This window comes from Argentina anserina, chromosome 5 (genome assembly GCF_933775445.1).
Source record: "Argentina anserina chromosome 5, drPotAnse1.1, whole genome shotgun sequence".
NCBI classification, from domain to species: domain Eukaryota; kingdom Viridiplantae; phylum Streptophyta; class Magnoliopsida; order Rosales; family Rosaceae; genus Argentina; species Argentina anserina.
In genome coordinates, this window is record NC_065876.1 from 28,420,669 (window position 1) to 28,444,522 (window position 23,854).

At 36.9% G+C, this 23,854-nt stretch overlaps 3 protein-coding genes across 3 annotated transcripts in view; all 3 read left to right on the plus strand.

Moving 5' to 3' along the window:
• The window catches only part of LOC126793659 (ATP-dependent Clp protease proteolytic subunit 5, chloroplastic), a 135,434-nt gene that overhangs the window by 102,618 nt on the left and 8,962 nt on the right, over positions 1 to 23,854 (plus strand). The gene's annotated exons all lie outside the window — the stretch shown is intronic.
• On the plus strand, positions 5,114 to 9,746 carry LOC126793649 (nitrate reductase [NADH]-like). Its single transcript, XM_050520241.1, has 4 exons — positions 5,114 to 6,199; positions 6,278 to 6,412; positions 7,378 to 7,610; positions 8,195 to 9,746. Exons 1-4 carry the CDS (start codon positions 5,218 to 5,220, stop codon positions 9,539 to 9,541), a joined length of 2,697 nt encoding a protein of 898 aa, XP_050376198.1. The 5' UTR covers positions 5,114 to 5,217; the 3' UTR covers positions 9,542 to 9,746.
• LOC126793661 (probable calcium-binding protein CML25) lies at positions 13,445 to 22,353 on the plus strand. Its single transcript, XM_050520258.1, has 2 exons — positions 13,445 to 13,971; positions 22,305 to 22,353. The coding sequence occupies exon 1, from the start codon at positions 13,475 to 13,477 to the stop codon at positions 13,946 to 13,948; it is 474 nt and encodes a 157-aa protein (XP_050376215.1). The 5' UTR covers positions 13,445 to 13,474; the 3' UTR covers positions 13,949 to 13,971; positions 22,305 to 22,353.

Genomic DNA, 23,854 nt, shown 5'->3' on the forward strand with positions numbered 1-23,854 from the left:
ACATTATATTGGAAAATGTTTTAGCACCACAATATAACTTCAAATCTGACATTTTAATCTTATGTGACATGTCATATCACTATTTCACGTCAGTAATTAAAATATTACAAAATTTTATTTTTAAATAAAAAAATAATTATATCCTTGTAAATAATTTAATTTTTTATCATTTATTTATTAAAGATGATTTCATCAATAATTAAGGGATAATTAATTACCAAAACAAAAGAATATTACCAAAAAATTTCATCTAATTGAATTAATCAATTATCTTTGAATTTGTGTATCCTCTTAATTAAGAATCTTACAAAGAAAACTCTTTTTTCTGTCATTAAATATGTCAAGAAAATTTTCAAATTTAATTCATGACTTTTTAGTTTCTAAATTTTATTTTCTTTTATGAATTATATTAAAGGCTAGAATTAATTACTACAATTACTATATATTCTCTATTGAATTATTAATTATATTACAAAAATATAAAAAAATCTCTAACAAAATTATTTAGGATACACACGTCTATATTTTAATCAGACGAATTAAAAGCATTATCTTGATGAAAAAGAAAAAGAAATTATAAAAAAAGAACCACAAAAATATAATTTCTTATAATGATCTAGAGCTGTTAGATTAATAAGAATATGATTATCTTTTCATTAAAAATGATATTTAATAATTATTTCAATTAATGACGTGACAATGTAACAGTGCATGTTACATAAGATTATGACGCTGATTCTAGCATCATATTGTGGCACCCTAACCATGCTCACATTGAGTTTTCTTTGGCTAGTAACGCATTAAATTAGGGTAAATGCTGAGCAATTTCTTAGGACTATTGTGCCATTGTGTTGCAATTACCTATTATTGTTTCATTTCAAGAATTAATCCTTGGTCTGTCTTGGTTCGCCCTTTTCAAAATCCAGTTATATATTTTCCAATCAGTCGACTCGATATCTAGCTTCTATAAATGCAAACACAAATGCATGAAAAACCCTAATAATGTTAGCTAGAGGTCTGCAACCGACACGTCGTTTCAATGAAAAGTTAGAGTCGTTCTCACACAAAATCCATATTTAGTATGCAAGAAAAGTACGTGGTGGTGAACCAATGAGGGTACGTACGCTTGGCGCTATACAATATCCCACAGAAAATCTCAAATCGCCAGCAACAAACAAAATGTGGTCTCTGTGCGGCACTGCTGCTCTTTTAGAGAGAGAAAAAAAAAACAAAATCGGACCACAAGCCAATGAAACCAGAACGGAAAGTCACATCAAGACGTCGTGAGTGTACTAGATTCTCTTGGAATTCCTTGCTATACAGTAGTAAAATGGTCTCAGCCATAAGTTAAAATGGATCTGTCGACCAGTTCGATCATCCCCATGGACCCAAAATCATGTTTGAGTTTGACAATATTATTCGAAGAACAGAGAACAACGGTAAGCTACCCAAAAACAAAAAACAAAAAACAGAAAATGGCTCCAAGGCTTCACCAAAGGGCACACGGCCAGTTTCATCCCTAACCCCCTCAGTGTTCTATCGGCCGCCCTCAGTTGTGATGTTGTGGCTCGTGACCCTTCTATTCTGGTAGGATTTGGTTTCTGCACATAAACCATGGCCTGGCTTACTTGAAGAATAGGCGCCCCGTGTTTTAGTTCATTGGCCATTGGAGCATTCCATTCGCCACTTCTCATTGCGCAACTCCTAATCAAACTCTGTCTGTCCCCAGTTCTAGCTTCCTCATATGCTTCCTGATTTGTTGCGGCCCCAGTACGTGCTTGACTTATTCTGCTCAACCTTTAACTTTTACCAGTTGTATTTTATTTCTGCAAGATCTGATTATGTATTTTAATAATCCAACTAGTTTCTCTAATCCAACTCTAATTAAACAAGGTAATCGCATTTATTTGTTTAGAGCTAGCTTTTCGCGACAAGCATTTGGCTACTACCACAGTACCACCTAATGCTGCCCTTTCCGATTTTCATACTCGATATGATCCAGGTAGCTACCAACACTGCAGTTTATACGTATGACATGCAGTATTCTTTGCATGGTACGTGTACTTCTGCTGCTGCGAAATGCCCTATTGAAACAGCACCATACAATCTCTGAAACTAAAGATAAGAAAGTCGAGAACATACGTATGCTGTGAGATAACCCCAGAGATCTCTTACTGTTGATGAGTGAACACCTTCAAAGCCCTAGCTCAGAGAATTAAAACGAATTTACTAACTTCAAGGAATGACAACGAGTTTAATAATTATTTCACGTCCTTGACGACGAAAATAACAATCTATCTATTAGAGTATATCAGCTGGTGCCTCCATTCTTTACGTATGTATATACGTATGGCCAGTATATTTAATCATAGGTATATGCAGTCACTGTCATCTTAATTTGCAATATAAAGTTGAAGTGCAGGCAGATATTTATGGCCTGCTTTTCAAGTGAGATATTGAAGGAAACATATCATTTGATTTTTTGTTTAGTCCCGTGGCCTTCTTTGACCTAGAATAATAATCCTCGTTCTAGGCTTTTCCTCTATTCTGTAAATTGTACTGTTGTATAGGAAGCTACAAATATAGTTTGGTCCAATGAAACGTATATTCAAATGTAAATACATTGTCATGATTCATGGAATTGATCGGGTATATGATGTTGCCATTGTGACTTGTGAGTAATAGAATACAACATAGTTCATGAAAGTCGAATATCCAACTTGAAGCTAATTGCAGGCAATGCATTTCGAGTCTTAAAGTACGTGTCATGAGTTCAATTGAAAGTTTAAATTTCAATGTGCGTAGTATGCGAAATATTTTTACAACGTAAACATCAGAAATCTTCCTACTCTAACTAGAGTCTATAAAGAAACGAAAATGAGTTTCTCTCACTTATAACAAGCGATCAGATCATCAGAATATGTATGTGAAACCATATAGTCCCTCGACGTACCAAAGGATACGCCCAATTTGTACAGATTCTACGTGATCGACTTCTAATAACTAACCTTTGATATATACCGTATGAGATAGAAATGTATAGTGATGTATGTAATATATATATATATATATATATATATATATATATATATATCGATTAAAAAGCTTTTAATTTTATTCTAAAAAAGAAAGAAAAGGAAAGGAAAGGAAAGCATGCAGTTGATTTTCGAATTCCAGCCGCTAGCAGCTAGGGTATCCGTACATAGCTTCATCATCCACGGTAATGCATGCATTATGAGTATGGCATTATGCATATACATCCCTAATCATTACATTGGTCAGTTGCAATTTTCTATCCTTAGTTTTCCTTTTCTTCTGTAATTAAAATATAGCAAGGTGTAATCCAACAAACAATATATATAGCAAGGTCTATGTACTGAACGTACACTACGTATCAAAACCTTGTTTTATATTTATGTCCAGACCCAGAGACTCGCTCCTGTTTAAGACCTTGCTTGCACGGACTTCCCAGATGCATGGTGTCAATGCTTACTTTCACATACACGTTGCATCTAAACAGACCGAAAATGATTGATATGTTGATTTCTTTAATTAATTCGATCCCGATCGGAAACTGAATTATTCCACAGTAATATAATTAATTTGCTATCACAGGTCTTACCATATATATTACGGTATAGGGAGTACGTAAGAACTTAACCTGATTGAAATTTTTTGCAAAGCCAATTGCATGGTTTAAGTTCAGACTTTCATTTGCATTCTTGAGAGGAAATGAAAATCCAACATTCCGTACATCTTTACTTGTCTTTGAAGAAATATAAACATGCATAATTTCCTAATGGATTGGGAGTATGAGAACAAAGTCAACCATTTAACAACGACTACGTACGAAGAAATAGTCAACTTCAAGTATTCGATAAAAAAACATTTACATTGGTTTTTTTATTTTTAACTTGGCCGATTGAATCAACCAGTGTGGCTACGTGGTTTACAATTAATCGAGTATGATCTACCCACCCTCATAAAACACATTGATATAATTTCAACTCCATTTTAAAATTTAAAAATAAAATGAAAATTTTACTAGCTATAAGGTAGAAACTTCATTCATAAACGTAGAAGATTAGAGATAAGACCAACAAAGAAAATATTACAAAAATATATATTAAACCTCAGTGACGAAACTATGAAGAGATCAGAGGGAGCTATGGCCCCGCGGTAAGTTAAAAAAATTCTTTTAATTATGATATAATTATGTGTAATTAGGGTCAAAATTACTATAATTATGATATAATTGTGTAGAATTAAGGCATAATTGTATATATAATAATAAGCTTATATTATATATATGATATAATTATATATTAATTAACATTTAATTCAAAACTTGGTATATATTGGTCATTTCATAAATTTTGACCCCTCCGGTTACTTGTTTCAAGATCTGTCACTATTAGGCCTCTAACTAAGACTTCGTGTATTGACAAATTCATGAAGGCAACTAGACCACGATCCCGTACACAAATAAGGTCTACTCAATTTCAAGGCAACATTATGCTCATTGTTGTGCAACATTGTTCCAAATCTAATTTAGATTTATTATTCTGCCTGGCTAATTTGTTCCAAGAAAAACAAAAATTATTTATTGCAATTATACCAACATACGTATTGTACGTAAATATATATATACCTGTATAGTTACGTGGTTCAACTCCTAGGCTTGTAATTCCGATGTAATAAAGGCAGCAAGGCATGAAGCATAGACGTGAAGTTGAACCCGCCACTAGACAGACCTGGGAGTTGTGCCGTCAACATTACTAATATTCTGTGTACTCACCACACTACATGACACTGACATGTGGTGTACCCAACTAATTATATTATATCATGCTATAATTAACATACACGCGGTTAAAATCACAAAAATTTATTTACATATAAAAATTATTCAGAAATAATAATAAAAATGAATCAACAACTTTAATCACGGTATATATAATAATTAAATCCGATAAAAGTTTCAAACCGGTTCGCATCTTGATACCGTGGGTCCCTCACTCTCCGTGTGACACGTGCTCCCCCAGCCAACCCGGGGGCCTATATAAGTCTCCCTTCCCCCTTCCCTCATTTTCAGAGATCCCAACTCTCTCCATCGTTCTCTCTTTTTAGTACACCAAAAAAAGAGGAGAGAGAATCTTTCCCATTTATACCCCACCCCCACTCACGAAAACTTACAAAACCTGAACCTAAAAAACTATGGCTGCCTCAGTCCAGAACCGTCAGTTCCCCCACATCGACCCCGCCATAAACGGCGTCGTCCGCTCCTCCTTCAACCGCCACTTTCAAGAGGTCCCCAAAATCTCGGCCCCGGTGGACGACGACGACGGGTATTTCTCTAGCGACGATGACAACAACGAGAGCATAGAAGGGTACATGGACTTGGTGCGGAGAGGCAACAGTGAATTAGAGCCGTCGATCTTGGACCCCAGAGATGAGGCCACTTCCGACAACTGGGTGGAGCGCAACCCCAGCATGGTCCGCCTCACTGGGAAGCACCCTTTCAACTCGGAGCCGCCGCTCAACCGACTCATGCACCACGGCTTCATCACCCCGGTCCCACTCCACTACGTCCGCAACCACGGCGTCGTCCCCAAGGCCTCGTGGCACGACTGGACCATCGAGGTCACCGGCCTGGTGAAGCGGCCGGCTCGGTTCACCATGGACCAGCTCGTCACCGAGTTTCGCGTCCGCGAGCTCCCAGTCACCCTCGTTTGCGCGGGAAACCGCCGCAAGGAGCAGAACATGGTGAAGCAGACCATCGGCTTCAACTGGGGCGCCGCCGGCGTCTCTACCTCCGTCTGGCGGGGCGTGCGCCTCCGCGACGTCCTCAAGCGTTGCTGCATCTACAGCCGTAAAGGTGGGGCCCTCAACGTCTGCTTCGAAGGAGCCGAGGACCTGCCAGGTGGCGGTGGCTCCAAGTACGCCACCAGTCTGAAGAAGGAGATCGCCATGGATGAGAGCCGTGACATCATTCTTGCTTACATGCAAAACGGCGAGCGTTTAGCCCCGGATCACGGGTTTCCGGTTAGGGTGATCATCCCCGGTTTTATTGGTGGCCGGATGGTCAAATGGCTCAAGCGCATCATCGTGACGACGACAGAGTCGGACTGTTATTATCACTACAAAGACAATAGGGTCCTTCCTTCATGTGTCGACGCTGAGCTCGCCAACGCTGAAGGTAACTTATTCAGTTAGTTACCTATTGATTGTAGAGAAGTGTGTAGTGTAATGGAGCTGATATTGTTACTGTGTGCAGCATGGTGGTACAAGCCGGAGTACATAATCAACGAGCTGAACATAAACTCTGTAATTACGACGCCGTCTCATGAGGAGATATTGTCGATAAACTCGTGGACGAGGCCGTACATCTTGAAAGGCTATGCATATTCCGGTAAGTAGCTACCAACGATCGATAAATTATCCTTTTTTTGTTGTTCAATTCTATATATATCAGACAGCATCTTTTAAATGGAATATCCATTGAAACACGTAGTTGGGTGCAATGTAAGAGAGTGTGCATTCGTAAAATAGGGTGATGTTTATTTTGATGAAGACACAGTTCATGAGGTTTATCTGCTGTGCAACGGTGTATGTATAACATACACTGATGTGTGATATAGATTGAATGTCATAACATGCACATAGAATGTGTGTAATAATGTGTGGAAGATGAGGCTGCTGCATAACATGCAGCAATGTAGGCTAGAATTTTCCCAGTTCATGCATGCGTTGGATATATAAATGCATATGTATCTTGACTTCTCGTTCTTGTTTTATTCGTGGTCTTTCTGTGCGAAATTTGTACTTTCCATGACACATTTTTCAAATGACGTAAATATTTTGCTGAGTTCATTGTTTCTCTGAACATAAACATGAAAACTGAGGGCGGTCGCCGTCACTAATACTGTTTATACGAAACTGATATTTTATCACATTTGTGATTTTTATTCTACTTCATTTTCACATGATATTTTTATTTTATTTTTACGGCGTGATATGAACTTATAACGTTAATTAGCCGCTATTACGTCGGATCCAAAATAATGTTAACATCGACATTGAGTAGTTTGGTAAATCCAAATACACGTACATGGTTTCGAGGGAGCAGGACAGCCGTTGGTAATGCTTTGCATCCAACCAATGAACATCTGAACATCGTCTTTATCTTTATCTTTATTTTCATAAGAACATAACATGAAAAGAAAGCAACATGTTAGTTTCATTACTGCCTATGGGGGGCTATCAGCTATGCACGTTTGGGGTTTAAACTATGTGTTCTTAATTCTTGTGGGGCGATTACAGGCCTTCATCAATTCATGGATTATGACTTATACGAGTGTTGGGTGGTTTTTACAGGAGGAGGAAAGAAAGTGACACGAGTGGAAATTACTCTGGACGGTGGGGAGACATGGCAGGTCTGCAATCTGGATCACCAAGAAAAGCCGAACAAGTATGGCAAATACTGGTGCTGGTGCTTCTGGTCACTGGAGGTCGAAGTGCTCAACTTACTCGTCGCCAAAGAGATTGCCGTGAGGGCTTGGGATGAAACCCACAACACTCAACCCGAAAAGCTCAACTGGAATGTCATGGTAAGATTCATTCATGCACTAATTGGCTCCTTAGTTATATTAATCAAGTTTAATTAACATTCTTTTGCTGGAATCTACTGGCCGGGTTCCTTCTTTCACGTCATGTGGTTCTTGTTGTTGTTCGTGTCTTTTCAAATTGTTTAGTTCATACATCAACTTGGCAATTTGTGATGGGAACTGTCTCTGTTGCTGTTTTATATTTGAAAGCATCATCTTAGGAATATAGATTATTCAAATAGTCTCCTATTGGTGCCTTCAACCTTGGATCCTTAAGCCTTGGAACTCCCCTTAATCACCTATTTTAATCGTCCAAGAATTAAGAACATTTTCTTCATAAAAAATAGGAAATAATAATATTTGATTTATTGGTTGGCGGGAAAAGAAAGAACCTAGTGGTTTTCATACATATGGCTGTAATTGTTGACCCCATTAAAAACAAAAATGGGGACCTTTAAACTCTTCTTTGATTGTGATTTGTGAGAATAGTACACATAATGCAACTAATGTTTTTGTAGATGTAGACCTTTAATTAGAACTTTGAGTCTCTTTGCTAATTGGTTTGAACCGCACTTACATATGTGCAGGGAATGATGAACAACTGTTGGTTCCGAGTGAAAATCAATGTGTTGCCACACAGAGGAGAGATTGGAATAGTGTTCGAGCATCCAACCAAACCCGGAAACCAATCCGGTGGGTGGATGGCGAAAGAAAAACGCTTGGATCAGATTGAAGCCACCGCGACCCTAAAGAAGAGTGTGTCTTCACCCTTCATGAACACTTCCAGCAAGGTTTACTCAATGTCCGAAGTCAAGAGGCACAACACCCCTCAGTCTACATGGATTGTTGTCCACGGTCACGTCTACGACTGCACTAGATTCCTCAATGACCATCCCGGCGGTGCTGATAGCATTTTGATCAATGCTGGAACAGATTGCACGGAAGAGTTTGAAGCAATACATTCCGATAAGGCCAAGACAATGCTCGAGGAGTATCGAATAGGTGAGGTGATTGGTACCACAGGTTACACCTCCGACTCAAGCTCCCCTAATAATACCGTCCATGGGTTACCAAGAACATCAACTGTGGATTCTATGTCTTCTCTGACGAATTTTTTGGCCCCTATTAAAGAAGTCACACTAAAAAGCGTTGCGCTCGTTCCACGCGAGAAAATTCCGTGTAAGCTTGAGAAGAAGACCTCCATTTCACATGACGTTAGAGTATTCAGATTTGCATTGCCTTCAGAAGACCAGGCTCTAGGGTTACCGGTGGGCAAGCACATATTCTTGTGTGCTACGATTGATGGCAAGCTTTGCATGAGGGCTTACACACCAACCAGCTCGATTGATGAGATTGGGTATTTCGAGCTGGTGGTCAAGGTCTACTTTAAGAATGTGCACCCTCGGTTCCCTCATGGTGGACTCATGTCACAGTACTTGGATTCTCTCCCGATCGGGGCAGCTCTAGACGTGAAGGGTCCTTTGGGTCACATAGAGTACAATGGTAGAGGTAACTTTTTGGTTCACGGTAAACCTAAGTTTGCAAAGAAGCTCGCCATGATTGCTGGTGGAACGGGGATCACACCCATCTACCAAGTAGCACAAGCCATCCTGAAAGACCCCGAGGACGAAACCGAAATGCACGTCGTGTATGCTAACCGCACTGAGGAGGACATCCTGTTGAGGGAAGAGCTCGACAGTTGGGCTAAGGAGCATGAGAGGTTTTATGTGTGGTATGTGGTGGAGAATGGTAAGGAAGGCTGGCAATACAGTGTGGGATTCATCACGGAGAGTATACTGAGGGAACATGTTCCCGACGGATCGGACGATTCTCTTGCGTTGGCGTGCGGACCGCCGCCAATGATTCAGTTTGCTGTGCAGCCCAATCTGGAGAAGATGAACTATGATGTTAAGAATTCATTGCTGATATTTTGAAGGGTGGAGCTAGCTAGATCCACAGTAATATGTACATTATAATTAGTCTTGTATCATTGTTTTTTTTTTTTCCACTTGGAGAAATGGGGGGAAATTCAATTAGATGGGTTTTTTTAGATGGAATAAAGTCCGTTGTACTCTCGATCAAATTGTCATTCTTTTTTCTCATGCTCAGAAATATGTCAATGCCATTACATAGTTTGTACATCAAATTTTTTGCATTTCATCAATACCATTACTTAGTTATATACCAAAGCCTGCGGTTTCATGACTTTCATAATGCCACTCCATGGTTGTATACCAAAGCCTTGTTTTTCATTATGTTAATATCATATACCCAAGTGTGTATTGGAAATTTAAAAACTCTTTACCGGTCTTATTTGTACTTTTATTGGCGCTTTTTTTTAAGTTAACTCGAAAGCTCATTAGGTTTAATCCTATCGAGTAGCATATTTCTCGTCTTTCACGACTAGGTCAAGTATTTACGGATATTATATTTTCTAATTTGATTATTAGATCATGGTTCAATGTATTTATGTTGTGATATAATTATGAAAAATATAACATTGTTATTTTAGGTGAGTTAAGTGGAGCGTTCAATCATTTTGTCGTTTAGTTTGTTGATAAATTATTATTTTAAAGTTATCAATAATGCGATAGTTAGGAAGAATTTTTCGGTGAACTAAGTAGAAAGCCCCAAGAACGCCATGTTCTAGAAGCTCAAACTATGTGATTGAATAAATCTTCTCTATCGGTCGAGCGTTAAACTTGTTGATCTATCTTCTTATTTTCTTCTTTTGGTATAGCCGAAAGGTCAGCTGTGAACTTAGTTTCCGCGTCCAACCCCCAGCATGGCTCTTCTTAGCTCTGATGGACTTGTTGGGAATCGTATTAACTATTAAGCACATGAAGATCGAGTCCTTATCCATATCCATACGCAGACACGAACCAACCTGGGTTCCATTTGACAGCAGCCATTTTGAACGGAAGAGTACAGATATAATGGAAAATTCCCAATGTGGTATTAAAACAAACTATTAAATATATATTGCACAGTACTCACATTAGTACAATCTAGGATTAGCTTATGCAAGTGGCTTCAATTATAATATTATTACCTTGCAATTGGACTTCAACGATCGAGTTCAACCTAACTGGAAACAGTTCCAAAGTTGTTGGGTTGTTTATGACAGTCAACTATGATGTAGCACGGCCTGGCCGGGAGTTGCGTATGTTAGTTTGAGGGTGTTGCGTGACAAAATGCAAGTTGTTCATGCCTTTTCTTTGCCTGGAATTAACTTCAATAGATTTCTACCAAGTTGGAGATCAACGAAATATATATATGAAAGAGACTTCAAATGTAGCGTGAAAACAACAAGATTTGGAGCAAGCAGTTCTTCAAACATGAGTTGCCAACTTGCCATCCATTTAAGCTTTTATCTTTCTGTTCTGCAAATTAAATCTCATTAATTTAAAGTTCCATCTCTAAGTTGTTATCATTAATTATGAATCAGTGTGCCGCACTTGACTTCTAAGTTGTTATCATTATGAATTAGTGTGCCAACCTCGCTCAGTGGATATCCATACACATAGCGAGTATTTTCATTAGAATAATTAAGCTGAGGATTAGTTGAGAATTTTAAAATTAATAGTTTATAATATCTACTTTTCAGTCAAATTATTAGCCAAAAATATCGCGTGCTAAAGTGAGATATGAGATACAACGTGGCCGATAATCAAAAATTTGAAAAACCTACCGACTTTTGCTAGAATTAGATGTGAGAGTGAAGAGAATGTGATCCTTAATAGTGAAAAATTAATACAGGATAGGACTCATAGGAGTGATAGATTAAGATGATTAAGGGAATACAAGGAGACATTTAACGCGATATGATTGACATAATTATTAAAATAACAACAGAAACTTTTATGAGAATGAATATAATTCCTTAAATGTGTTGCTAAATGTACCCATTAAATTTTTAGTAGACCCAATAAAATTAATTTTATTTGAATATATTAACTTTAATAAATATATTTCCCTTACTACCCTCTGCTTATACCCAGCAAACAATCACAGCCATCGCATAAATGCCCTCAATCCCCTCATCTGTGACTATGTTTGTGCAACACATTGGGTTTAAGTTGTTGGTTAGATTGGTGTGTGAGAGGAGGTGGAGATCACATATATTCATGGTCATAAGGTTGGGTTTTATTGAAAGTCAGAAGAGGAGGGGTCGAAAAGATACAGTATCGATGTATCTTTCATCCATATCATTCCATGCTCCAACCCTAGAATTGTTCTTTTAAATTTCATACTCCCCAACCCAAAAATCGTTCTTATTGCTTCCGTATTGCCAGCAATGTTCATCCTCTTTGTTGCATTATCATTGATGATTGTTCACATAACCATAAAACCATTTGGAGAGGTATGTGAAACCACCAGATAACAGATTCAATTGATTTTCAATTGCTCATTGCTATTCCACCGCAATTATCCTTCTCTATAGATTCTCATACATCCCAAAATTATAATCAGAGCTGACACAATAGGAGTTGTGACCGACGGTCTGAAGTGTTTGAAGACACTTTGATGGGTACAAAGATAAGGGCAGTAAGGAAATTTCGTAATTTAATTGCATATATTTAAGAATAAATAATTTTACTGGGTATACTTAGAGATTTATTGGGTACATTTAGAAGCACCATTCCTTAAATTGATCAATACTGAAAAGAAATTTTGAACTTCTCTTAAATAGGGTAAGACCATATACTTCTTCCGAAATAAAGTTAACGTTATTTAAAAGCAAAACAAAACATTTGTGAAGTTGATAGAATATAGATTCAGGCTTGTTTTTGTTTTCCGTAGAAATACATACCAATCGTGAATCGTATCATTCAATTCCACATGTTTAATCATGTACCTGGTACGTTTTCAATATATCTATTTTTCAAACTTTTTTAATATATGTAATTCACTCACAAACTTATCTGCATTTTCTGCAGATTTGGAGGGATTTTTTTTCTATAGATTCATGCAATTTCTTCGATTAGAATAAATTACTTGATTTAGTTAAATTTTATGTTTTGCATACCGGCATGGGTCGTGTTTGATCCCAAAACCAAAATTTTGCTTAATGTGAGCCTGAATTTACAGATGTTAAAAGACATATCAAGCCCAAGGCCTAGCCCAATTATTGGTATTATATATAGGAATTGATATGTTGACCCAAAAAAAAAAGGAATCTGACCTTGATTATTGACTGCCAAATTGCCAATGCATGTACGTAAGTACGTATCAGATGTCATGTATTGATGTATAGTGATGTGATGCTAGTTATCAAGTAAATTCAGATCGTGAAATATCATGTCCGAATCATTCTTCTCTTTAATAATGATAGTAGTCATGGGATCAACTATAAAAATATAATCTAGAACAAGCATATATGTTTGCCTTAGCGATGGACACTTTCTTGAGTTTCTTCGCAGAATCAAGGATAGCAACTTGCAAAAGATAATTCCTTGATCGAGCACTGGAGTGATATTACAAAGACGGGCGATTCTGTAATATACAGATTTCTATCAAATGCATGCGTATAATTTGCGTTTTTTCTTGCATGCGTATAAATCTCAAAGGTAGATTTTTGAATGATTATAGCTTCAGTTAATGTAATTATACATTTACTGTCACAATCATCCAGAAATATTATTATCTCAGCAAATTGTACGTAGTTTCATATATATTACACTAATGTATTCTCCAAAAAAGAGAAGCATGCATTCACAAGAATAAGAATACAGTCCTATCTTTTGTTCAGGGGAATCCTCTTTTGCTTTACATTGCTTGTATATAAATAGAGGCGGTTGTCGCAATGAATCTGCAGACTAAAAGGCCAGACACCTCGAGTGCGTAAGCTCATACCAAGCTGACTCATGGCTCAGTCGAGTTCTCTCTCTGCAGAAACCGAGTCACTGAGCCAGGTCTTGGGCCTTATCAACACATTCAAAGCTTTCGATTCAAACAACGATGGGAAAATCACAGCAGCAGAGCTCGGTGGGATCCTAGGATCACTTGGTTACAGTTCGAGCGAGCAGGACGTGGAGGCAATGATGGAGCAAGGGGACACAAACAAAGATGGGCTGCTGAGCATAGAGGAGTTTTTGGAGATGAACACAAGGAACATGGAATTCGGGGGGCTCGAAGATGTGCTCAAGAATGCTTTTGAGGCCTTGGATGTTGACGGTGATGATGCTGTGACTGCAGAGGAGTTGTATGAGGTCATGGGAGATGAGATGGGATTTGAGTTAAGTTTGGAGGATTGCCAGGGCATTATTGCTTCTATAGACACTGATGGAGATGGGGCTGTTAGTTTCGAAGAATTCAAACTTATAGTTAACTCCCTCTAAAATTTTGTAGCGCTACCTTGAAGGTACATATATTGGACTCCATAGAGGTGATGAAGAACCAAAGATGTGAAGAACAAGTTGTGACAACAAAGGGGGAGCATTGAGAACGTTTCCTAGTCGGACTAGGAAACACTTGCGGCAAGGTTTATACGGTTTGGCCGAATCAAATATATATTAGACTATATTGGATTATATACGGGTAGAATATAGTATATTTGGAAAAATAGTTTCAAATATATTTATATTAAAAGGTGTATTTCATATGTATTGTTTTTCCTTTTCTATATAAGGTTGTATTAGGAAAGGGTTTGGTGTTGATTACCTATTGTACTAGGGTTAAGGGAGATTGCCGCATGGTATATAAGGCATATATGTGCAGTAGGTTTGTTGCGTCTTGTGAGATACACGGACAAGGAAAAAATAGAAGAAAAAACGTGAAAACAAGAGAGAAGAAATTCACATCAAATAAGAACTTAGTGCTAGGAGATCTTAGTGACTCCATTGAAGACCTTAGTGGCATCATCGACAAGCTTTGTAATATGAATTTTTCAATAGAAAAGTGAAATTATTCTATATTTTCCGCTACTATCACTCGTTATTGTTCTATCTTGTATTTTCATTTGGTACCAGAGCAGGTGCCGGAGGTGTCCGGTAGATCTAGCTCAAGATAGAACGTCGAGGATTGAATCAACCTCCTATGCTTAAAAGTATGGATTTCGCTCAATGGAAGCTTCAAATGAGATCCTTTATATATGGTATTGATTTTCATGCATGGAGGAGTGTTGAACGTGGATGGAAACCTCAAATGAAAGAAGCTAATTCAAAAGCTACTGAAGGTAAATCCACTGGTGAACTAAAAGATGAAGATGAGTGGACTGAAAAAGAGATTAAGGCTAGTGAAGGAAATCACAAGGCTCTAAATGCTCTTTACGCATCAATGAGTAGAGATGAAAGAAAATAGTTCAGAATTATGTCACGGCCAAACAAGTTTGGGATAAATTATGTGTTTTAAATGAAGGTAATGATACTGTAAAAGAACAAAAATTACAAAAATATTACTCTGAGATAGATGCTTTAAAAATGAGAGATGATGAGTCTATTGATGAATTTTACAGTTATTTTACTGATATCTCTAGTTTGTGTGAAAGGCTTAGAAGACCTTTATAAAAATTTGATATTGTAAGGAAAATATTACGATCTCTTCCAAAGTCATACATGATGAAGAAGACAACGATCTAGGAGCAATATAATCTAAATGCATATTTTGTGGACTTGTTGAACAATCAGGTTCGAAGGAATGTGAAAAATATGTTGAAGAACATGAAAAATCTGAAAATGTTCAGACCTCCTTCAAATTAAATGCTGCCAACTCAGATGACAGGTGTGAGAAAGATATTAAAGATATTCGAAGTAAGTTGAAAGAACATAGTCAATTTTTACTTGATATCTCTCATTTTGTTGGTTTGTCTAAATCTTATAAAGAAACTAAACATGATGTGAATGTTGCTATGAGATATCCAGGTAAGAAAGTTTGAAGGAAAAAGGATAATCAAGATTCCATATAAGTTTTTTTAATCGGTGTTATATTGATATAGATTATGAATCTGATGAAATTGAGGCTACTTGTAATATTGTTATTACTGCTTTATCTGTTAGACAAGAAACACTTGGTATATTGACAGTGGTTGCTCTAGACATATGTGTGGTAACAAACATTGGTTTTATGACTTAAAAGAATCAAGTGTGTCAGGTGCCATCACTTTTAGAGACGGGAGGAAAGCAAAAATAAAAGGGAAATGCTCAATCAAATCTCAGGATCTTACCTGCTTAAATAATGTTCTTTTTATGTTGAAGGTTTATCTAATAATCTTATTAGTGTTAGTCAATTAACTGATGAGTATGAGGATATCTGGTTTAATAAACGTCGTTGTGATGGGAGGGGATAGATCAAGATATAACAGTTATCATGTTGCCTCTGATTTGAAATCTAACAGCTCCGAATCGTGTTTCAGGACTAGTTCAGTTGAGGAAACCATGGAACTTTGGCATAAGCATCTTGGTCATTTAAACTTTCAAGATTTGCTTAGATTATCTAGTAAAAAATTAATAAGAGGCTTACCTACATTAGGTGGTCATACTGATGTTATTTTTGGAGGATGTAAAACAGGTAAACAAACTCGTGCAAATCATAAAGTTGTGAATGCTTCCTCCTCATCTCAACCATTAGAATTGTTACATATGGACTTAATTGGATCATCTGCTACTGTAAGTATGGCTGGTAAGGAATATATCTTTGTTGTAGTTGATGATTATTCTCGGTTTACATGGGTTGATTTTCTAAAGAATAAGAGTAAGACATTTGATTCCTTCGAAAAAATGAGTAAACAACTTGTAGTGGAAAAATAACAAGATAATTTAAAAATTGCTAGAATTAGATCTGACAATGGAACAGAATTTAAAAATTCTAAATTTTTAAATATTGTTGAGATTACGATGTGTTTCATGAGTTTTCTGCTCCTATAACCCCTCAGTAGAATGAAATAGCTGAACGTAAAAACATATTCTTATTGGACATGGCAAGGGTGATGTTACATTCATCTGGTTCAAGTGAGAATTTCTAGGCTGAAGCGGTAAATACTGCATGCTATGTTGGAAATCGAGTATTCTTCGTTCAAGTACAAAGAATACTCCATATGAACTATGGAAAGGAAGCAATCATGGAAGTGAACAAAAATCTACAACCTGCAACAAAATATCGAACTAGATTCAAGCAGGTTAGGAAAGATCATTCATCCAATGATATCATTGGTGATACTGGTGAAGGCATGCGCATAAGAAGGAAAACTGTTGAGATTACTTTATCAAAAGAAGATGACTCTGGATGCTTAAGCACATAGATTGTGGAAATAAACAAAGCTCTAGTAAGCTTTATTAAAGAAAAAGTTAAAGAAACTAACAAACTAAAATACTAAAAGGTTTTGGTTTTGTTTCTTTGATTGAACCTAAAAATATCAAGGAGGTTCTGCTAGATGATGATTTGATCAATGTAATGCAAGAATAAGGCCCAGTTTGGTATTGCTGTGCTGTGAGCATAATTGCTTTTGAATCTGCTGTGACCAGAATTGCTTTTGAATTTGCTGTAAGAGAAAACAAATGAAGTGTTTGATAACTTGTTTTCAAAAAATATGTATAATTACCAAGTTAAACATGGACGCTCAATATAGAGATTCAAAGCATTCCTATGATTTCACTTGTCATCTTCTTTACTTAAAATGATGATAGTTTCTCCCAATTTATATACTTTTACAAAATAGTTCAATCTATTATCTTATATATTTAATATTTTTATAAATGAAATGGATATATTTAATACTTATCTCTTGATCTAGTGCATTGAGGAAAAAAAAACTTTGAAACAACAAGAGGTGTCTTAATCTTTAGGCTGCCACCTCACATATTGAATATCTACCGCACATATTTCACCCTCACATGTTGATGTAGTTAGATTAACCTCCTGAACAGACGCATTTTAAAAGAGCAAAAATGAATTCAACTCTATTCTCATCCATTCTTCTCTCTCCTTTGATCTGTACATACAAGCTCTCAGCCTCTTCCTCTATCTCCCAGATTACCACAAGACCAAAACCCAATATTTCAATTATGCTACACAATCTCTCAGCCTCTTCTCTGTTGTCAACCACCTCACCTCTCCATTTTTAAATCCAAAGATAAGCTCAATAAGAGGAGAACGTTTGTGGAAATTTTCCAGAAATAATCTTCAAGAATTATTGAATTCACACACCGAGATATACAATAAATGAGTTAAAGCTTTTGAAGAACAATAAAGGATATGGCAGATGAATGGTGCTTGGAGCCTTCGACCTTGTTTTCGATGAGTAAGCCCAGAAAAAGAGATCGCTGTGAATTTTTGACGGCAAAAATAGGAAGAGAAAATGGTGTCCAGGTCGTGAGTAAGAAATAGAGTGTTTCAACGTAATTTTCAAAATAGACGCAGGACAATATTGGAAAATAGACATATTTCATTTAAAATATACTGTAGTTCCGTGTTTTTTCCACAAGCAGCTCTCCAAAGCTCTAAATCGCAGCTTCTCAATATCAGCTTCCACAAGAATCGATTTTGACTAAAAGCAGTTTTTCAGAGTTTTACCAAACACCACATTTTGAATCCAAAAGTAGAAGCAGCTCTAAAAGCAGCTGAAAAACATTCCCAAACTGGGCCTAACTCAACCAATTCGAAAAGAATGAGGTATGAATTCTTGTTCCTCATCCTGAAAATACTAATGTTGTTGGTACTAAGTGGATTTTCATGAATAAAATGGATGAGCATGGCACAATTACAAGAAATAAAGCTAAACTAGTTGCTCAAGGATATTCTCAAGTTGAAGGCTTGGATTTTGATGAAAGCTTCGCCCCGGTGGCCCGACTTGAATCCATCAGACTTTTGCTAGCCATTGCATGTCACCGTAAGTTTAAGTTATTTCAAATTGATGTAAAAACTGTTTTTTTAATGGTGAAGTACATGAGGAAGTGTTTGTTGAACAACCTCTAGGATTCAAATATATTCACCATCCTGATTAAGTTTGGAAACTTAAAAAGGCTGTTTATGGTCTAAAACAAGCTCCTCGTGTCTGGTATGATAAACTCTCTACTTATCTTATTTCTCAAGGATATTTTCGTGGTACTGTAGATAAAACCATGTTTGTTAAACATGTTGGAAGTCATCTCATGGTTACATAAATATATGTTGATGATATGGTTTTTGGGTCTACTTCTGATGCTCTAATAAAAGAATTCACTAAAGTTATGACTAATGAGTTTGAAATGAGTATGTGTGGTGAACTCACTTACTTTCTGGGCTTGCAAATTAAACAAAATCAAAATGGTATTTTTCTATCCAAATCTAAATATGCTGAAAATCTTATTAAGAAATTTAATATACTGAGAAGAAAACTGTTAGTACACCTATGAGTACCACCACAAAGTTATGTCATGATCTCGATGGTAAGTCTGTTGACCAAACTAAATATCATAGTATGATTGGTAGTTTGTTTTACCTTACTGCCAGTCGTCCTGACATATCTTACAGTGTAAGTGTTTGTGCCAGGTTTCAGGCTAACCCAAAAAGAATCGCATTTAGAGGCTGTTAAAAGAATTATTCGTTATGTTTTCGGTAGTATAACATGTGGGGATTTTATACGTATGACACTAATGCTGAAATTGCAGGTTATTTTGATGCGGATTTGGGAGGTAATATGCAAGATTGAAAAAGTACTAGTGGTGGTTGTTTCTTCGTTGGTAAGAATTTAGTTGCATGACATAGTAAGAAACAAAATTGTACTTCATTGTCTACTACAGAAGTTGAATATATTGCCGCATATAGTTGTTGGACTCAAATGCTTTGGGTGAAAAATATACTTAAGGATTATGATATTCCGCAAGGAAAACTTGTGATTTTCTGTGATTTAGATCGGGAAAATCATACGGTTTTCGCTATTAATATTTCCAAGAATCTTATTCAGCATACTAGAACTAAACACATTGATATACGTTATCATTTCATTCGTGAACTTGTTGATAAGAATATTCTATTATTAGAATTTGTTTCTATAAATTATCAATGGGCAAACTTGTTTACCAGACTTTTGGATACAAAACGCTTTCTGACCTTACGTAATGCCATTAACATTTGCTCTCAATATTAACAGATAACATCTTTGGTGGGTGCATATGTCAAAGTAACCTTCATTTGTCCTCGATCTTATCTTACTATGGATGAGTTACTACACTTTACCTGTTTGTTCTTTAGTGCTTTTGACATTGTTGCTTTGGATCACACCTCATATGTTCTCTGACGTCATTCATGGTTATTAGCTTTTATGTTTAGTTCTCACATACACATACTTCATAGTGGTGGACAAATCTGAGTTGAGTCACCTAGTCAAGAGCTGGTGTAGTTGAACACATGTTATAGATAATGACTTCATGAAAAAAAAAATGTTTGTGCATGCAGTCATAGGCCGAACTAGTTCTACATCTCTAGGACTTGACTAACTACTTGATTCCTAGAGGAATGAACTGGTTTGGTTTCCCTGGAAGATATGATATTTTTAGGCCAGACTAGCTATCCTCTCTAGGGATTGACTAACTACTCGATACTTGTTGGAATGGACTGGCTTGGTCTCCACGGTGGTTGAAAAATTGTCTCAGCAATGTACTGAGCTTATGTTATCAAAAGAAGAAAAATATGAATTATGGTGTTATAAGGTGATTATATAGAAAGATAGGGGGAGTGTCGTTTAAGTTGACTTGCACATTTAATCACTCATCTTTTTCATTCTCATTATGAAGTATATTCAAATGCACATCACATCTTACTATTGGCTAATGATCATGCATATTACTCGAGGATGGTTGTTTGTGTGGTTGATAAAGTGTATTATCTTGCTCAACAAGAATGTTCAGGTCATTGTATTAACTCTTACTATAGTTGTATGATATGCTTGGACTTATCTAGTGATACTTTGCCAGTGTGTGCTCTGTCAATCTTATTGAGAGTATAGTGTGTGTTTGATCATAATTTGTTGGTCCTTAGTGTAGTCGGCAACTTTGTTATTTGTGGTTTCTAACCTTAGTTGATCTTACTCTAGTCTAGGGTAATTGAGTGACTGGCATGTATGTGTATTCCTCTTCGTCATAATGCATCTCATACAAGATTAACCTGTGCATATTTTTCTTACTCATGGTTATTATGATTCATCTTTTGGAAAGTTCTCTAGGGTAATTGTTTTTGTTTCATGATTCGCTAATATCCTCTCTTGTCATATGCCTGTGTATGATTTATCTATATGGAAAGCTTACTTTCCTTCTCGGCATCGATCTACTCTATCTTCCTCTAGGTTTTGCAAAATCTTTTTGTTTATCTTTCTGGAAGGTTATCTACTGCATACTTTCTTTGGTTTGGTGAATCTCGTTCTTATGCACAGTGGTATCTTCCCAATATACTTCTTATTACATGCATCATCTTCATTGAAAAGGAAACACAATCTCATGCATCCTTGTTCTTCACAGCTATTCCTATATATATCACGCACAAGGCTAGAGTTGTACTCACATGTTTTATACCTTCTTTCGTCTCTTTACTCTCACAGTGTGTTCAAGTGCGTAGGTTTCTCATCATGCGTGGTGCTCGTCCAACTCGCCGGGAGATGCAGGAGGCTAGGCGTGCTGTTGCTCACCAAACCCCTCATGATGCTGCCGCTGCCTCTGCGCCGTTCCTGTGACACTTGGAGATATCAACCAGGCCCTTTCTCGCATTGGTGTTCACTTCCAAACTCAGATAGACTGTATTCAGCTTCTCCATCAGGCTGGTCATGAGGCTATCGTTGCTCTCATATCTCTCGTCTTGAGGCTGCCATTGGCATTGTCACCGAACTTGGGTTGGAAACGCATATCATGTTTCCTCACCAGCCTCCTCCGGCACCTCCTGCTTCCCCAGCGGCTCCTATAAACTCCTACAGCTCCTCCTTGTTGTCCAGCTCCCCGGAGTCTCTGCCGCCTCCGCCTCCCCTTCCTACAGCCGAGAGTCCTTTTTGGGATACTGTCCTTCATGACCGTGAGCGTCGTGATGCCCGGAGTCGGATTATTGTTCAAACTGCATGGATTGATGCTCATGAGAGTCTTCTAGGTTCTCTTCCGGTTGCACAGGTTACTGCTCCTCGTTCTCCATTTCCTCCTCATGTTGATGATCGAGGCACCGATCTTCCTCCACCAAATGGTGTTGTTCCTGCCAATGGTGACCTTCCTTCTCATGCATGGCCCAACTACAATTCCATCAGAGGGCGTCGAAGGTGCGGTCGCTTGGCACGCCTTGGTGGCCATGCCTAGGCTGCTCCTATGATCAAGACTTCTCCTTCTTTGGCTTCATCACCTTAGAGGAAGACATCAAGTACCGAGTTGTTTATGTTTTATGATTGCTCCAACTATTGTCTCTTGCATGAGACTCAGTTGTTTTGGTTTTGGTTTTGGTTTTATACCTTAAGTGAAATGCACAAAACTTATGGTGGTTTTGTTTATTTTTGTTTTGAGACTAAGTTAATGTTTTGATTTTGATTTTAGTTTATTAGAACCTATGATCATGTCACTTGATATCTTGAAAATGATGATCATTGATTCTTGATACTAAGTGACTTATTCTCGTATTGAGAATGTGGGAGGTTCAACTTGCTATTTAGATTAGGTTATTTGATTAAACTTGTACTTATAGTGTTCTTTGTGAGTGTCTAGGACTCTAGGTACTGGTAAAAGGTGCATGGAAGGCCAAAGGGAGAGATTGAAGGTACATATATTGGCCTCCATAGAGGTGATGAAGAACCAAAGATGTGAAGAACAAGCTGTGACAACAAAGGGGGAGCATTGAGAACGTTTCCTAGTCGGATTAGGAAACACTTGTGGCAAGGTTTTTACAGTTTGGCCGAATCAAATATATATTGGATTATATGGGATTATATATGGGTAGAATAGAGTATATTTGGAAAAATAGTTTCAAATATATTTATATTAAAAGGTGTATTCCATATGTATTGTTTTTCCTTTTCTATATAAGGTTGTATTAGGAAAGGTTTGGTGTTGATTACCTATTGTACTAGGGTTAAGGAAGATTGCCGCATGGTATATAAGGCATATATGTGCAGTAGGTTTGCTGCCTCTTGTGAGATACACGGACAAGGAATAAATAGAAGAAAAAAGTGAAAACAAGAGAGAAGAAATTCACATCAAATAAGAGCTTAGTGCTAGGAGATCTTAGTGACTACATTGAAGACCTTAGTGGCATCATCGACAAGCTTAGTGAAGTCGAAGTACGTGTGATTACAACGATCTTAGTGAGGTTGTAATTGACACTTGAAGCAACGATCTTAGTGAGGTTGTTTCAATACTTGATTGTGACTATCAAGTAAGAAGTAATTTACTTTTTAGAACTATATTATAATTCATTAAGGTGTAATCTTTGTAATATGAATTGTTCAATAGAAAAGACAAATTATTCTATATTTTCCGCTGCTATTACTCATTATTGTTCTATCTTGTATTTTCATACATAGCTCTCATATATATATGATCAATAGTTCTCTACCTATATATGTTCTATCCTAAAATAAACTCTATTGTCTAAAACTGAAATGTACCATGCGTTCTACTTAATCCATTAGTACCAAGCATGTAGTAAAAGTGGCAACTTCATTTTTTGAAAAAGCGGAAGATATCATATAAAAATAACTCTATTACGGACAACTCAGGAAGCAGAGTAATATTAAGCTCTTGAATATTTAGTTTCAAAAGTTATGCTACTTTGGAAACTAGATATCGAACTAAATATCAAACTCTTTGGTTGGCTATTTTTAGGAGGAAGACTAATAACAAGAGGTAGATGGATTGATTATCTATATTTATTTCAACTAGGTAGGGGTGGACACGGGATGGGATGAGACGGGACGTGGCTCATCCCACGTCCCATCCCACTCTTTTGAATCGGGACGGGATCGGGACGGGACGAGGGTTTTTAAGAATGCATCTCACTCGGGATTAATCCCGGTTGGGACGGGACGGGACAAATCCCACATTCTTATGGAGTTAAATAAAAACCCATATTTTTACTTTTTCATTAACAAATTAACATTCAATAATGAAATTTTAACAAAAAAAATACATATTATGTTCAAAATATTATAATTTACCATTATTATTTGAGTTGATATATTTTTGGAGTTATTAAGAACATAAATTAGTTTCATTTTGATACAAATATATAAGAATTTTTAAGTTTTTATTAAAGGTGGGACGGGACAGGACGAAACGTGATAAAAATTATTCGTCTCACGTCCCACGTCC

Excerpts from the sequence above, each read along its gene's own strand:
- LOC126793649 (XM_050520241.1), top strand. The coding sequence starts at position 5,218 with ATGGCTGCCTCAGTCCAGAACCGTCAGTTCCCCCACATCGACCCCGCC. Across the intron at positions 6,200-6,277 it reads TGAGCTCGCCAACGCTGAAG|CATGGTGGTACAAGCCGGAG; the intron begins GTAACTTATTCA and ends TACTGTGTGCAG. Across the intron at positions 7,611-8,194 it reads AGCTCAACTGGAATGTCATG|GGAATGATGAACAACTGTTG; the intron begins GTAAGATTCATT and ends ACATATGTGCAG.
- LOC126793661 (XM_050520258.1), top strand. The coding sequence starts at position 13,475 with ATGGCTCAGTCGAGTTCTCTCTCTGCAGAAACCGAGTCACTGAGCCAG.